This window comes from Procambarus clarkii, chromosome 42 (genome assembly GCF_040958095.1).
Source record: "Procambarus clarkii isolate CNS0578487 chromosome 42, FALCON_Pclarkii_2.0, whole genome shotgun sequence".
Taxonomy (NCBI): Eukaryota; Metazoa; Arthropoda; class Malacostraca; order Decapoda; family Cambaridae; genus Procambarus; species Procambarus clarkii.
Genome location: NC_091191.1, coordinates 144,361 through 160,000, shown reverse-complemented (window position 1 = coordinate 160,000; position 15,640 = coordinate 144,361). Strand labels below are relative to the sequence as shown.

Genomic DNA, 15,640 nt, shown 5'->3' with positions numbered 1-15,640 from the left:
GTGTGTGTGTGTGTGTGTGTGTGTGTGTGTGTGTGTGTGTGTGTGTGTGTGTGTGTGTGTGTGTGTGTGCGCGCGCGTGTGTGTATGCAGCAGCCGAGGCGGGAGCGTCATTAGAAGAGAGTGGTAGAAAATGCAATTTGCGAATAACAAAGTTTGATGTACGCGCTCAGTGAAAATTGTCTTCATCAGTGACCTAAAAAAACGCACACGAAATGCATCTTCTGCAATATGGTAAAAACTTTTTTTTTTATCATAATAACCATGCAAATAATACGTGAAAGATTGTCGGAGTTTTAATATAATAATTTTATTTAGGTTTTCTAAAGCCCCAACGGTACAAATGAGATACCCACAACCTACACATTAGGTTGACAGTGAATATGACCTGGGTATGGACCACTAATGCTAATGTACTTGTTAGCAGCCGGGGAAAGTCTAAAATTTCAGTTGGGTAGCGGTTTGTTGCCTCTGAAATCTTTCCTATTGTGGCTGTCTCATTTGTACAGTGGTAGAGATTGAAATACATTGAAATATAAAAGAAAGCTATAATGTTTTCAACTGTTAGGTCTTCTTCAGTAGCTAGGGTAGAGTCTAACAACTCTAACAGTAGCTAGGCTAGGCAAGAGTCTAGAAGCTAGACTAGTACTCTAGGCTAAGCTAGAGTCTAGCCTAGCTACTGAAGAAGCTTCTATATATCAATGTGGGTTTTACCGTATATTCATAAATATATTCGAGACTCAGAATAAATGTGGACAATAACATTTAATTTCCTTGGACCATCGGAGCCTCGAACCCAGGACCTACAAAAGCGGAAGACTAAAGTTCTGACAACCAGGCTACTGGGTTGTATTTGCAACGTTGATTACCATAACGTAAAAAAAAAAAAAAAGACAGGGTGCAAGTCAAATCCCATCCATCGCAGCACCTAACATCAAACATCTCGAGGTCCACCTTCTCAGAAGTCATCAAGTCGTAGATGTCACGCGAGAAAGCGCAATCTGATATGCAGTATTTACACATTAATTTACAATATAAAATGTAAAACAAAATTCGAAATGTAATCAACTGGCGCGAGAGACTGATGAGACAGCATAGGGCCTGAAATTAATTAAAGTTTATAAAGATAAAAACGCAATAATTATAACATGCAGTCACGAGAGTGAGCAAGCGTATATAGAACCTACACATATATTTCCTTGATAACACACACACGAGACAAATTATTGCCTTAGGCTCGCAAGCCATACAGGAGTACAAGAAACGTGGTGGTATTGAGGAAATATATACGTAAAAACTGTACGTTGTTCTTAGCAAAACCTGATCGGAAAATACAGTCTGAATAGATTAGGAAGGCTTTTCTTTAGGTTCGTTCACACTTAGCCGGAACAACAATGTAACTAGCACGGGTGTCTACCATAAGAAAGGCCTGTATGCTTAACCTGAAGCCTCAACCCTGCGCCTCTCATTTAGAACTCCGTCTCTCCCAGCTTCCCTTCCTCCCCCTCAATTCTTTGTCTAATGTGTAGACAGCGCTGAAGGACTGAAGTATTTGGTGTACATTTTCTGTGTGCGCCGAAACATCATAATTGGCGTAATCCCTTCCCCGAAGTTCCTAGATGGGTGGCCGTAGTTAAGCACCTTTCTAATTACCTTTGGTTCCCGTCGCTAGGAGACATAAAGAGGGGGTGGGGCTGGTACTGTGGATGAGGCTGGGTTGGGGTGGACTGGAAATGGATCGGGAAGGGGGGATGGACCGAATGGACTGGAAATGTACCGGCGGCGACGCTGGATATGAACATGGACAGGTGGTGGCGCTGGGAGTGAACGAGGAGTGGGGCTAGGAGTTGTATGGGGGTTTTGGGAGTTGCATGCAAAGGTGGGAAGGCTGGGATTTGACGGGGGCGGGTCTAGGACTGAACGGGGGGTAGGGATTGGACAGTGGCGGGGCTGGGAGTTGTCGGGGGCGGGGCAGGAGAGACGGTGGATGGAGAGGAGACACTAATAAAGAGGAGACAAACGGTTACAAGAGACTCGATTCAAAGAAAATATAATTGGCCGAAGAGCGGGATCTTCTATTTTATGATTTTCTCGTCAATATTGATCCGTTCAATGAAGTTACGTGAGAAAAGGACAGATGGGCACGTTCCTTTTATCTCCACGAGTGTCAGTATACTAATGTTTAGTAGGAGACAGAAGTAGGGACCAGACAGAGACAGGACAGACAGACAGACGTATAATCTAACGGAATAAAACCAAATTACACATTTAGCAAATGGCAGAGTTTACGACGTACTGAGACATAACAATACCTTGTTTTTGCTGAAGGTTATATTGAATTACGTTTTTTTTCGCAAATTAGATGTTTTTCTCCTTTACCTCGTCCAGTCTGATCCAATGTAAAATTTTGAATTTGATAAAAGCACTTACAGACACACACACACACACACGCGCACGCGCGCACGCACGCACGCACACACACACACACACACACACACACACACACACACACACACACACACACACACACACACACACACACACACACACACACACACACACACGCACGCACACACACACACACACACACACACACACACACACACACACACACACACAAGCACGCACACACACGCGCACGCACGCACGCACGCACGCACATTACACAGGACTTCAATGAATAATATTACCTACGTGTGGTGGTGATGGAAGAGACGCAAGAGTGGGCCCTAAGTACCAAAAATACAGACATCTACTGTAAAGGGTGAGAGTAATAGCTTTTTAAAAACAGATATATAATTCAGAGAAACTGAAGCAATAATTCGAGACGGGAAGAAGACGAAACCAATTAATAGTTTTTGCGACAGCTACAGAAATATTTTCTTAGGTTTTACGACAGAGCCGCATAAATATTGCAAGAAAGGGAAGGCTGAACCGATTGCATATATCATGGACCTACATAAAAAATGCGAAAAGATGTATAACTTGTATTTGTAGTTTTATGCTACTAAAACTAAACTAAACTTAGGTTAGATTAGACAATAAAAAACACGTTAACTTTAACTCTTGTCAAATCATGAGAAGGACTGAACCAATAAGCCTACCACGGCAGTGAGGAAGCCTTGCGTGAAGAATGGGGTCATAAATTATGTTTTAAATATACATATAATGCACACACGTGGGCAAGGCTGAAATAATGTTTGGCCATTGTAGTGAGAATGTGGTGTCCGCGCGGCAGCTCTCCAAAAATGCACTAGGTTAATACTTGTTTTGGAGTGAACCATTTTATTTTATGTGAAGCTGGATTGACGCTGAGGCATAGTGTAGTCCCGAATTTGAATCAACTGTGGGCTCATTTCCATGCGAAAAACATTTTTGGGCTGAAACGCGTCAAGTTTAGAAGGCTACAGGGAACAAACTTCATCAAGTTCTGAGGTCGTTAGTAACGGACGTTACTGAAGTGATTTGTGTCAACAAGTTCTGGAGTAGGTAGTAACGACACGTTCTGGAGTAGGTAGGAACGTCTGAACAACAAAAGAAACTATACAGATCTTTAGGTCTGAAAACATATGTTGCTGTAACACTTTCCTCGACTTTGTGCTTTTTTTGTATCATCTATTTTGTTGCTGTAACTCCTGTTTCACTGTGTTGTTGTAATTCCTGTTTCACTGTGTTGTTGTAACTCCTGTTTCACTGCGTTGTTGTAACTCCTGTTTCACTGTGTTGTTGTAACTCCTGTTTCACTGTGTTGTAACTCCTGTTTCACTGTTGCTGTAACTGTTTCAGTGTTGCTGTAACTCCTGTTTCACTGTGTTGTTGTAACTCCTGTTTCACTGTGATGTTGTAACTGTTTCAATGTTGCTGTAACTCCTGTTTCACTGTGTTGTAACTCCTGTTTCACTGTATTGTAACTGTTTCAATGTTGCTGTAACTCTTGTTTCACTGTGTTGCTGTAACTCCTATTTCACTGTGTTGTTGTAACTGTTTCAATGTTGCTGTAACTCCTGTTTCACTGTGTTAATTTTATCCCACCTTTAATACTTGTTGCCCCGGTAAATTTCCAGAAATTAAATGTGTTATCTTGAGTGTCAGGTTAAGGTAGTCCTCATCCCAATTGTACTCTCACTGCCTCCGCCTATTACCTCTTCCTTCTCGTTTCACCTACACTACCTCCTCCTCCTTCCCTCACCTACACTACCTCCTCCTTCTTCCCTCGCCTACACTACCTCCTCCTCCTCCTCCTTTCTTCCCTCGCCTACACCTCTTCCTCTCGCCCTCACATCACCACCCACCTGAAGACCTGAAGGTGTTGTCTGGTTCGTGGACGGAGCGGACGGAGCGACGATGAAGGTTACAAACATAGGTGGCCATGATCTTGACGTCCCTGGCGGAGCAGAGCCTGATGCCCCGCTTGTTCCTGGGTGGCGGCCTCGTCTCCACCACCAGCGTCGCCGCCGTCAGCACAGCCACCAACATCAGGGCTCCAACGCCTCGCATGTTGCTTCCGGCCACGCTGGAGGAACGGCGCCTCGCGAGGTATAGAGAAGCCTTACACTCGGGATTTGTTTCTGTGTTTTAGTTTAAAAAAACAAAAATACACAAAAATTTAAACTTTGCAGTGTTGATCGGAGCTTCAGATGAGAAGTTTCGTGTTGGGACTGTTGCCTTTAGATTGAAGTTCGTGGCCCAAGCGAATAACTACGTCCAAGCGAACACGTCTGCAAGAGAAGATATATATGTTTCACTTTTATGAAGAAGTAATGAATTTAGTAGTGCTATAATTTGTTCCTAATTAGAACACATGCGTCAGAAAAAAATAATATATATATATATATATATATATATATATATATATATATATATATATATATATATATATATATATATATATATATATATATATATATATATATATATATATATTAGGGAAGAAGTTAATTGGGCCTGATGTGTTCCGCGAAATTACGTATTTCACTGACACAATCTTTGATATTTAACGAAGCCAACGAAAATTGAATATATTAAAGTGCACAAAGACACTTGAATTAAAGTGCACAAAGACACATGCATTAAAGTGCACAAAGCCACTTGTATTAAAGTGCACAAAGACACTTGTATTAAAGTGCACAAAGACACTTGTATTAAAGTGCACAAAGACACTTGTATTAAAGTGCACAAGGACACTTGTATTAAAGTGCACAAAGACACTTGTATTAGAGTGCACAAAGACACTTGTATTAGAGTGCACAAAGACACTTGTATTAAAGTACACAAAGACACTTGTATTAAAGTACACAAAGACACTTGTATTAAAGTGCACAAAGACACTTGAATTAAAGTGCACAAAGACACTTGAATTAAAGTGCACAAAGGCACTTGTATTAAAGTGCACAAAGACACTTGTATTAAAGTACACAAAGACACTTGAATTAAAGTGCACAGACACTTGTATTAAAGTGCACAGACACTTGTATTAAAGTGCACAAAGACACTTGTATTAAAGTGCACAAAGACAAGCGGGTTATTAAGAACAAAGACATAGCTAATAAAGTTCAACAAAGACAGCTGGTAAAGCAAACAAAGACACCTGATAAAGCACAAAAATGACACAGCCTAATAAACATAAACAAATAAGTGAATGATAAGGAACCCGTGAAAGATTTCGAACAAGAACAAGTATGTATATCTAAAATTTAACTCTAGTACAAGAAATCTTAAGACAAAGACACAACAAACAAACGAATAGTTAAAAATGACAACAAAATTCAATAAATAAAATTCGTTGAAAAGTAAGACGGAAAAGTCAATGGATTGAACGTAGACAGTTACGAGGTGGTTGTAGACAGTCACAAGGGGTTGTAGACACACGAGGAGTGTAGACAGTCACAAGGGGGTTGTAGACAGTCACCAGGTGGTTGTTGACAGTCACAAGGGGTTGTAGGCACACGAGGGGTGTAGACAGTCACAAGGGGGTTGTAGACAGTCACCAGGTGGTTGTAGACAGTCACAAGGGGTTGTAGGCACACGAGGGGTGTAGACAGTCACAAGGGGGTTGTAGACAGTCACCAGGTGGTTGTAGACAGTCACAAGGGGTTGTAGGCACACGAGGGGTGTAGACAGTCACAAGGGGGTTGTAGACAGTCACCAGGTGGTTGTAGACAGTCACAAGGGGTTGTAGGCACACGAGGAGTGTAGACAGTCACAAGGGGGTTGTAGACAGTCACCAGGTGGTTGTAGACAGTCACGAGGGATTGTAGACAGTACAAGGGGTTGTAAACAGTCACGAGGTGGTTGTAGAGAGTCACCAGGGGATGGAGAGAGAGACTATTGGTTGTAGATTGACACTATTTGTTGTAGATAGCCGTGATGGATTTAAGCTAGACATGATGGATTTATGATAGACATGATGGGCTATAGATAGAACCGATGAGGTTGTAGATAGACATGAAGTGTTGTTGATAAACGTGAGGAATTGTTTAAGGGGAAAAACACATTGATATGTGGGGGAAGACAAGGATAAGTTCAAATAAAAGACGCAAATATCTTACGGAAAACTACACAAGGTATAAGAGGAGTAACACGAGTTATAAGAGGAGTAACACGAGGTATAAGAGGAGTAACACGAGGTATAAGAGGAGTAACACGAGGTATAAGAGGAGTAACACAAGGTATAAGAGGAGTAACACGAGGTATAAGAGGAGTAACACAAGGTATAAGAGGAGTAACACGAGGTATAAGAGGAGTAACACGAGGTATAAGAGGAGTAACACAAGGTATAAGAGGAGTAACACAAGGTATAAGAGTAGTAACACAAGGTACAAGAGGCGTAACACAAGGTATAAGAGGAGTAACAACGTATAAGAGGAGTAACACAACGTATAAGAGGAGTAACACAAGGTATAAGAGGAGTAACACAAGGTACAAGAGGAGTAACAAGTATGGCACGAGAGGAGAAAGCTCCTATGGTACAAGAGGAAGAGCTGGTAAGGGGGGTCAGGATAAGGATTTGGGATGGGACAGGTGGGGGTAAAGAATGGTGCCCCAACCACTTGGACGGTCGGGGGATTGAACGCCGACCTGCATGTAGCGAGACCATCGCTCTACCGTCCAGCACAAGTGTGTAAGAGGAGGGACACACATTCTGTAAGATTTACGCATGATCTAAGAGAAGATAGGCAGGAAGACATTCCAGCGATCTATTGAACTCGCTGATGGCATGGTTGATGTAGCCAGTGAAGTTGGAGATGATTGACGTAACAGGTGATGTTGGAGATGATTGACGTAACAGGTGATGTTGGAGATGGTTGAAGTCGCAGGTGAGGAAGGAGATGATTGCTGGAGCAGCGACGGTGGTCGAGTTGAAGAAACTTAGATAAACTATGAATATCAAAGAGGCAGGCGAAGCGTGATGAAGACCTGCCTGTGGTTATGGTGGCTAGTGGTCCTGCCTGTGGTAGTAATGGTGGTAGTGGTGAGCGGTCCTGCCTGTGGTGGTGGTGGCGGCGGCAATGTGTCTTGGGGATGGCGAGCGACCGTTGTGACGGGGTGGAAGGACACAGCGGGAGTGACACACCGTAGACCATGCGTCCACAGCCTCACCAACCTCTGGCCCGCCCACCGCCCACCTGCACACGCGCCGCCGCCCACTGCAGGTAGCCCACCCTCCCACACACACACACACACACACACACACACACACACACACACACACACACACACACACACACACACACACACACACACACACACACACACACACACACACACACACAAATCATACGTTCAGCACAATGCGTTCATATATATTTACACACAATCGTTTACTAAACATTCTTTGGGGCACACGTGAGGTGATTTGATAAAATGTTATGCCCAAGATTACCATCCGAGTGCCGGCGGAGAAGTGGTTCAAATAGCTTCGGCTATCACTTCCTTATGTCCGGTCGTGATGGTCAAGTGGATTAAGGCGTCCTGTACATACCAGTTGCGTTGCTCCTGGCAGTATGGGGTTCGAGTCACTTCTGGGGTGTGAGTTTTCAGTTGCATATATTCAGGCTTGTATATATATATATATATATATATATATATATATATATATATATATATATATATACACGAACACACTATTTGGCTCTCCACTCTAGGGGAAGGTAGGTTAACTAAGGAAAGACTGATATCACCCTCACCCTCCACACCACAAAAGGGTGGCAGGCCATCATACTATATGAACCCAGTATCCGTTGTGTATAGAAGTGTCTCTTTTATATATATTTCTTCCTCCCTTTCCGACTGTTATCTATTGTTCGCTTGTGCCTCCACGTCACGTATATACCTCAATGCATTTGAAGAATAAATATTAAGAAGTTCTCCGTTCTCCAATTCTCCCTCCGCGCAGGCACGCAAGTAAAACTATCCGGATCAGAATCGCTGTTGAATAGAATTTTTCCCGCTCGCTGAGGCATTGTGCTGCGAGGGTGAAGTTAGCTAAGCTATTGGCAAGGCGAGGCTCTGGTTTCCTGGGGCCTGAATACCGCGTCTTGCGTACCCAGCGACCAGTTTCCCTTTGAGAGAGGCTGTGCCCGTATGTTCCGGCTTACCAGAGGGTGCACTGCTTTCTTACACCTTGACCATTGTAGCACTTGACGATAAAAGCACTTTATCATTGCAGCACTTAACGATAGCGCCACGTGATAGTAACATCGCTTAACGTCACTTGACTATAGCAGCCCTCTACTTGGCTACAGAGCAATTATAGCAGTGTTTAATGGTTTTGTGGGTTCTAGGAAAAGGACTAGTTAATTACATTTATTTTGATAACTAATGTACGAGACTCTTGTATGAATCTGAACTCCCAGAGCCCTTACGTGACCCATGGCGCTGTTTATTTTGAATATAGACCTGTAGGGGTACTGCGCTCAGTAAAAAGCAGCCAATGGGGCACTGCGATACAAACACATATGAAATACACTACATAGCTATACAACCATAAACGAAATAACCACTCACTACACAACCATACTCTACAACACTACACAACATAATACACACTGCACAACCATACACAACATAATCACACACACTACACAACCATACACGACATAACCACGCAATACACGACCATATACGACAACAACTCACTACACATCCATATCATTTCCACACACTTGATAAAATCAACTTGGTTTTGGAGCTTGAGAAGCTCAGGAATCTGCACACCAGTAGATTGACGGTTGAGAGGCGGGACCAAAGAGCCAAAGCTCAACCCCCGTGAGTACACTTCATAACCATACCATACCCGAGATTAAAGTTACTTAAATCCAACATTATGTTTGTAACTCATCTTCTATGAATGTACTTTTATCTGAATAAAAATTTGAATTTGAATTATTTTGATAAGTTATTATTGATATTAATTGTCTGTTCTGCCTATCTTGCCGATATTGTAATCCATTATTTGTATTAAATTGTTAGATTTTTTAATTTATATATTATTATTAGCTTCGTTATTTATTTTTATCTATAAATATTAGTTTCCCTATTTGTTTGTTGTAGTATTATTTTGTTTATGTGCCACGCTCCAGCACAACGCATCGCTGTGTGATGCTTCACACAGCTTCAAAGCTCAGCCATATCTTCTTCCCCTCACCCCATTCCCCTTACCCAAGTTCCTTTTCCCCCCTCGTCCCTTCTTCCCTTCTCGAAGCTCCTCCCACCTGCACCGGAATACACTTGATACACTTGGGAAGACATATTGAAATAGTTCCGGTGTTCATCGTCCTCTTCTGACTAGGCTTTTAGTTTGTTGTCAATTGAATTAGGCTTGAATAAGCTCGCCTGGAGCACTTTTTACGTCGGAGACATCGTGTTTTTATCGGCATAAGGCGATAGTTTCTTGTCATATTACAAGTCATTCTCATCTTTCTTTTCGCCAAGGAAGCGATGAGGAGAAAGCCACTATATGATTATATAACACATGCAAGTTGGTTTGAACTAATGCAGCCCGTAATTGGTAATACAACATCTTAGATTTACAGACACTGAAGATATCTCTCCAATTTGACTTGGAGAGATAAAAGTAGTTGGTAAAAGTAGACATTTGTACTACACAAAAAATATATACCCTAATATTGTTATACTGAAATGTAGAATTTCTGATGTAGCCTCAATCACTGAGAGCTATGAGCAAGGTGGGAAGATTTTCTCTCTAGTATTTTAGTAAGTGGATTGAAGCTGCTTCCTGGAAGGAACCACTTAGACTACATTACAAATTTCTTTATTTATATAATTAACAAATTGAATCCTAGAATATGGTGATCCAGAGTGAGAGAGGCTGTCTATTGTATACTGCAAACCGAGTAAGATGTCTTTTTAATAGCACATGGATGGGATGTAATGCAAAGTGGTACTTGGATGAGATGTGTATAGTGGTACCTGGATAAGATATTTGTACACATTCTGCACAAAAATGGGCTTATTTGCAGATATACAAAATTGTACTTAATACTGCTGATATTAAAACTATCTCACAATGATTTTAGCACAAAATTGAACTCAATATTTACATTTTTATACTGAACTGAGATGTCCGTAGTTGCTGACTGTGAATGTAAACTAGTAGGTTAGCGTCCAGTCCTCACTCGCTCTGCAAGCAATAAGACCCGGGTTCGATTCTTCGGCAGCGAGATGATTGGTCACCTTCACTAGTTCTCTATTGCGCACCCTAAGGCAATTGGGGTTGTAGATCGAATGGTGGATCGTGCGTGGGTGGACAAGTTGTTTACTGTTTTACATGTGTAGAAAGAAGAGCTCTTAGTCTGTTAAAAAATCTAAAGGCTTTTACTCCTGTATTCGCTCTATGGACATAAAAATATAGCACAGTGAGGCTGGGTTGTAAAATTTATGGAAGGGGGGATTTCAGTGTAAGGTTCCCCCAAAAATTGCACAATTATATACTGTCGTACATATATACATTAGGACGAGACAGACTGATTTTTTGTAAACTCTCTCTGCTACAGGAAAGTCCTCTGCTCCTCAAGAACTTTCAGCACCTGGGGACAGTTCCTTCTGGCGGCCTCTCTGACGATGGAGTCCCCAGACAGATTCGGGTGAAACTTGCCGGAGAGATGGTTGAACAGGTGAAGTGAGTAAGCATCGGTGCTCTTGAAGAAATCTGGTCCGAGTCCTTCACCATCCTTGAAGATAACTTCCCACGGGGCTTGATTGGGAGTCGGGTAGAAGAGTCGCCTGGGCCAGATGGTGATATTGCCGCAGGACTCTTGCTGGTCGTGGCTGACGGAGGTGCTGAGGGCGGCGGGACAGAGACGTTGTACGTGGTGGGTGAGGAGCATCGCCCCGATGCTCAAGTAACCGCTTGGTTCAAACACTTCAGGAATATCATTCACAAACGCCTGTAAGAATGATTGCAAAATTAATGTTTAAAATCTATACATATATAAACAGCATAATATATGACAATATATTTATATCAAAAGTGCGACATTCAGATGGTTATTTAATGAAATATATTTCATAATATACGAATGCCATTTGCTATATATTTCCCAGTTCAAGTAATATAGATAACAGATAATTAATACTTCAGTTGATGTGACGACAATGTCTCGCTGACTAGGAGGCCCACAGCCAATTGCCTCCAGTCAGACACATTGCATCAATGATGAGATGTTGCATACATCAACATCCTCCTCCTGCTCATCTCTTCCTCCTCCCCCCCTCCCCATTGAAAATAGTCACTGATTCAAACGTCTGTCTTGCATACATCATGTTAACGTCATCAACACATAGGGCACTATTTATTGAGGACCTTGAACCCCAAGCTGACATCATGATGTCCCTGGTAACCCCAAGCTGACATCATGATGTCCCTGGTAACCCCAAGCTGACATCATGATGCCCCTGGTAACCCCAAGCTGACATCATGATGCCCCTGGTAACCCCAAGCTGACATCATGTCCCTGGTAACCCCAAGCTGACATCATGTCCCTGGTAACCCCAAGCTGACATCATGTCCCTGGTAACCCCAAGCTGACATCATGTCCCTGGTAACCCCAAGCTGACATCATGTCCCTGGTAACCCCAAGCTGACATCATGATGCCCCTGGTAACCCCAAGCTGACATCATGCCCCTGGTAACCCCAAGCTGATATCATGTCCCAAGCAATCAAAGATGGGCAAGACCGAGTTCCAAAAGTATCGACTTCCTGGAACTTGGTCCATTATAAAGAGTAGAAAAAAAGGGAGACTGACGGTCTATTTTAAATAATTCCAGACAGTCCTTTTTATGTATATTGTGGAATTAATCGTCCTCAAATCGAAGAGGTCATGGCTCAGTAACAGCCATTTTAAAATACTGAAATTGAATTTAAAGTTTATTGAGGTATAAATACACACAAAGGGATGAGTTTTATATATATATATATATATATATATATATATATATATATATATATATATATATATATATATATATATATTAATATATTTTATTAGAATACATATTAAAATATTTGTCTTCTTGAGGAAACGTGAAGTACTCAACTTACAAAAGAACTTACTACAAGAACTATAAGAATTATATGCTATAAGAACTATAAGAATTATACAAGAATGTAAGAACTCTTGTATATATTTATATAAAAATCAAAAACTAATATATATTTTATCCTACTATCGTTATATTATGTATTATATGGAATATAACTTTAATTTACTAAAATCAATCATTAATGATTTCCGGTGTCTTCATTTACATTGACCAAGTAAAGGTCACGAACTTTTTTGTTTACGATAATATACGAATTCCTTTACGTAAAATTTCCTCCGTTCCTCTCACCTGCCAGAGTGAATGACGAGCCTCGAAGCTGAGGATTCCTGTCGTGATGACGTCTTCAGCGAGTCTGGCCATCCAGTTGGTGGAGCTGGGCAGCGGACGGAGGGTAATGGCATCAAGATCTATGTAAGTCCCTCCGTACCGTCTCAGGAGCTCAGCCCGGGCGCCGTCACTCACCATGACAGCCATATGTCCTGGTGGAGGTGGGACGAGTGAGTCAGTAGGACGTAATGACGAGGGTACTTGAGAAAGACAGGCAACAGAACACCTATAGGATCATGACTTGGAAAGTCAGGAAGGTAAGCTAAGAAAACGCCAAGTTAGTATAACTATAAGCACTTGAAAGGGATGTGAAGACAGATTGATGGACCGGTGTTCATATGGACCATCGGGAATCCTGTAAAGCTGAAGCTGAAGCTCGGCGACCCTGTAAAACGAAGTCGCCGCAGTACCAAATAGTCCAATTAAATGGATTAGACTGTAGAAACTACCAGTGGGTTAGATTCAGAATGATTTCATAAGCCACTGAAAATAATTTATAAATTATTCACTCTGGTTAGTTTGTGTTTTGAAAAAGACAAAATTTATAAATATATAAAATAGTAATAAATCTATTTTGAGAAAACGCAAAATAATAATAATAATAATAATAATAATAATAATAATAATAATAATAATAATAATAATAATAATAATAATGATGATGATAACTTAAACAGTCATGATTTCCCAATTGTCTGGGACAGGAGGCCTGTTAGACTTATCAAAGTTCCACTAGGCAAACGATTGACTCCAAGATGCAATCTACAACACTTGCCTAACTCCCGGGTCCCTAGTTACTACTAGGTGACCAGCGGCATGAGGTGAGAGGAAATTTTGTCAAATAATTCCTGCTTTGACCAGGATTCGATCCCGGAACTTACGACTGAGCATCCAAAGTCTGTCGCGGTGCCATGCGCCCATAGGCTCCTCGCTGAAGATCTGGTCGAGGTCCAGCCACGCCATCTTCACGTTCCTCAGGCTAGACACTACCTGCAATTCGAGGAGAACCATTACACAATAACCCCCTAAACATTCGTCTGTGAAAGCGATGAGTCACAATAACGTGGCTAAAGTATGTTGACCAGACCACACACTAGAAGGTGAAGGGACGACGACGTTTCGGTCCGTCCTGGACCATTCTCACAATCGACTTGAGAATGGTCCAGGACGGACCGAAACGTCGTCGTCCCTTCACCTTCTAGTGTGTGGTCTGGTCAACATTCGTCTGTGAAGTTTACAGGTGTGTTAGTTAGCCAAGAACTAGCCAAACTACTTATAACACATATTTCAGCTTCGCTAGGTATGCTGGTTGCAATCAATATGATAAAATTCTGATCTTTTGCGAGTTCAAACATGTTAAATAAACAATCGTGGATTAATTTGGTTTACTTTGAGCAAGTTACACAGTGAGAGTCGACTTACTTCAATGAGTGGGTGGGTGTGGTTGAGAGTGGGAAGGGCCATGAGAATGAACAATGGGCGATGTGGGTGGTGTCGGGCAGCACTCTCTACAGCACAGGCCTGGTGGAGCGGAAAGTATCAGAGGCAGCACAAGATGTATTTAGCATAACACAAGGAGTACATTGCGACTTGCACAGCACACGCACTCATTGTGTGGCCTGCTAGTACAGTGCACACACGTGGAGTACAGAGTAACATACTTGTAGTACAGTGGTGACTTGTACAAATACAATTAGAGTACAGGGGGGGGGGTACTAGTGTAATCACGCGTTAATTGCATCAACCTCATATAATAATCAGGGTAATTTCACCAAATAGCAACTAAAACATACCTCTCTACCAACGAGCCAACTCCTGCAGGTTACTTGAAGAAAGTAGATGCTATTCTCAGTAGGTGGTGCCCAGGTGAGCCTTTGGTAACCCGGAAATGCTTCCTCGTCGTATCGAGGACAGAGATGGGGAATCCAGGTATGCTGCCCTGCTGATGTCTCCCAAGGCTCCGTTTTCTGTGGTGCTCTCTCGCGACCAGGGTGCGAGGGTGAGTCCAATATTGAGTTGACTGGGGCCCACTCTCATGTTATTTCTGTGGCGGACGTTGGGTGCTATATACGTTCTGTAGACCACGTTGTAATCTAGCATATTCTTGTTAAATATGATCAGGAACGATATGCTTGTCATATAGATACTTGCTGTTATAATTAATAGATGGCATTTCTTCATTTTTTTTTTGCAGTGCTTTCCTCTATTCTTATTTTATTTTGTAATATATTTTTTCTGTAGACGTTTAAGTAACGTGTTTGTTAGGCCTGGCTTAATATGCTTTTATGAATCTGGCAAAAATTTCAGCCATATTAGTTAACACAATTATATTAATTTTTCACATAACTGATGACACTGAAATTATAACATATTTGGTTCGTAGGTCTATATTGGGCACACACTTGTATCGACACCATTCACTATTATTTTATTTGTTTGTCCGAATTCAAACAAGACACAATGCTAATTGTTTAATTGCATTTGTATATATAATAAAGTGTGTATATATATATAGCACTGCCACTCACTGGGAATCAGTCAAATCCCGTAAGTATAGAGAACTGGATCACCACTACAATTTTGTCCCCATTGCTTCTGAGACACTCGGCGCCTGGGGTAAGAGTGCCACCAGTTTTTTGAAGGAACTGGGTTCTTGGCTAATTGAAACAACAAGGAACCCTAGAGCTGCCAGCTTCCTTTTCCAGCGCCTCAGCGTGGCGATACAAAGGGGAAATGCACACTGCATTCAGG

At 41.8% G+C, this 15,640-nt stretch overlaps 2 protein-coding genes across 2 annotated transcripts in view; both read right to left on the bottom strand.

The window, feature by feature from the left end:
- The window catches only part of LOC123770275 (uncharacterized), a 23,120-nt gene extending 15,545 nt beyond the window's left edge, over positions 1-7,575 (bottom strand). The window contains exons 1-2 of the mRNA XM_045761972.2: positions 7,418-7,575; positions 4,290-4,715 (exon numbers count right to left, since the gene is read on the bottom strand). Coding sequence (XP_045617928.2) covers positions 4,290-4,494 — 205 coding nt within the window. The 5' untranslated portion in view covers positions 4,495-4,715; positions 7,418-7,575. The remainder of the gene's footprint in view (positions 1-4,289; positions 4,716-7,417) is intronic.
- Positions 7,576-10,875: 3,300 nt separating this feature from the next.
- LOC123770274 (lactosylceramide 4-alpha-galactosyltransferase) lies at positions 10,876-15,234 on the bottom strand. The gene is made up of 5 exons (XM_045761971.2): positions 14,683-15,234; positions 14,312-14,410; positions 13,771-13,879; positions 12,851-13,041; positions 10,876-11,405 (listed from the first exon to the last, which is right to left on the bottom strand). Exons 2-5 carry the CDS (start codon positions 14,351-14,353, stop codon positions 11,007-11,009), a joined length of 741 nt encoding a protein of 246 aa, XP_045617927.2. The 5' UTR covers positions 14,354-14,410; positions 14,683-15,234; the 3' UTR covers positions 10,876-11,006.
- Between the last annotated feature and the right edge of the window lie 406 nt (positions 15,235-15,640).

What these genes read in the sequence shown, in the direction of transcription:
- LOC123770274 (XM_045761971.2), bottom strand. Translation starts at nt 14,353, where the DNA reads ATGGCCCTTCCCACTCTCAACCACACCCACCCACTCATTGAA. An exon ending in ACACCCACCCACTCATTGAA is followed by an intron (nt 13,880 to 14,311) that starts GTAAGTCGACTC and finishes CTCGAATTGCAG; the next exon opens with GTAGTGTCTAGCCTGAGGAA. An exon ending in CAGACTTTGGATGCTCAGTC is followed by an intron (nt 13,042 to 13,770) that starts GTAAGTTCCGGG and finishes CACCTCCACCAG; the next exon opens with GACATATGGCTGTCATGGTG.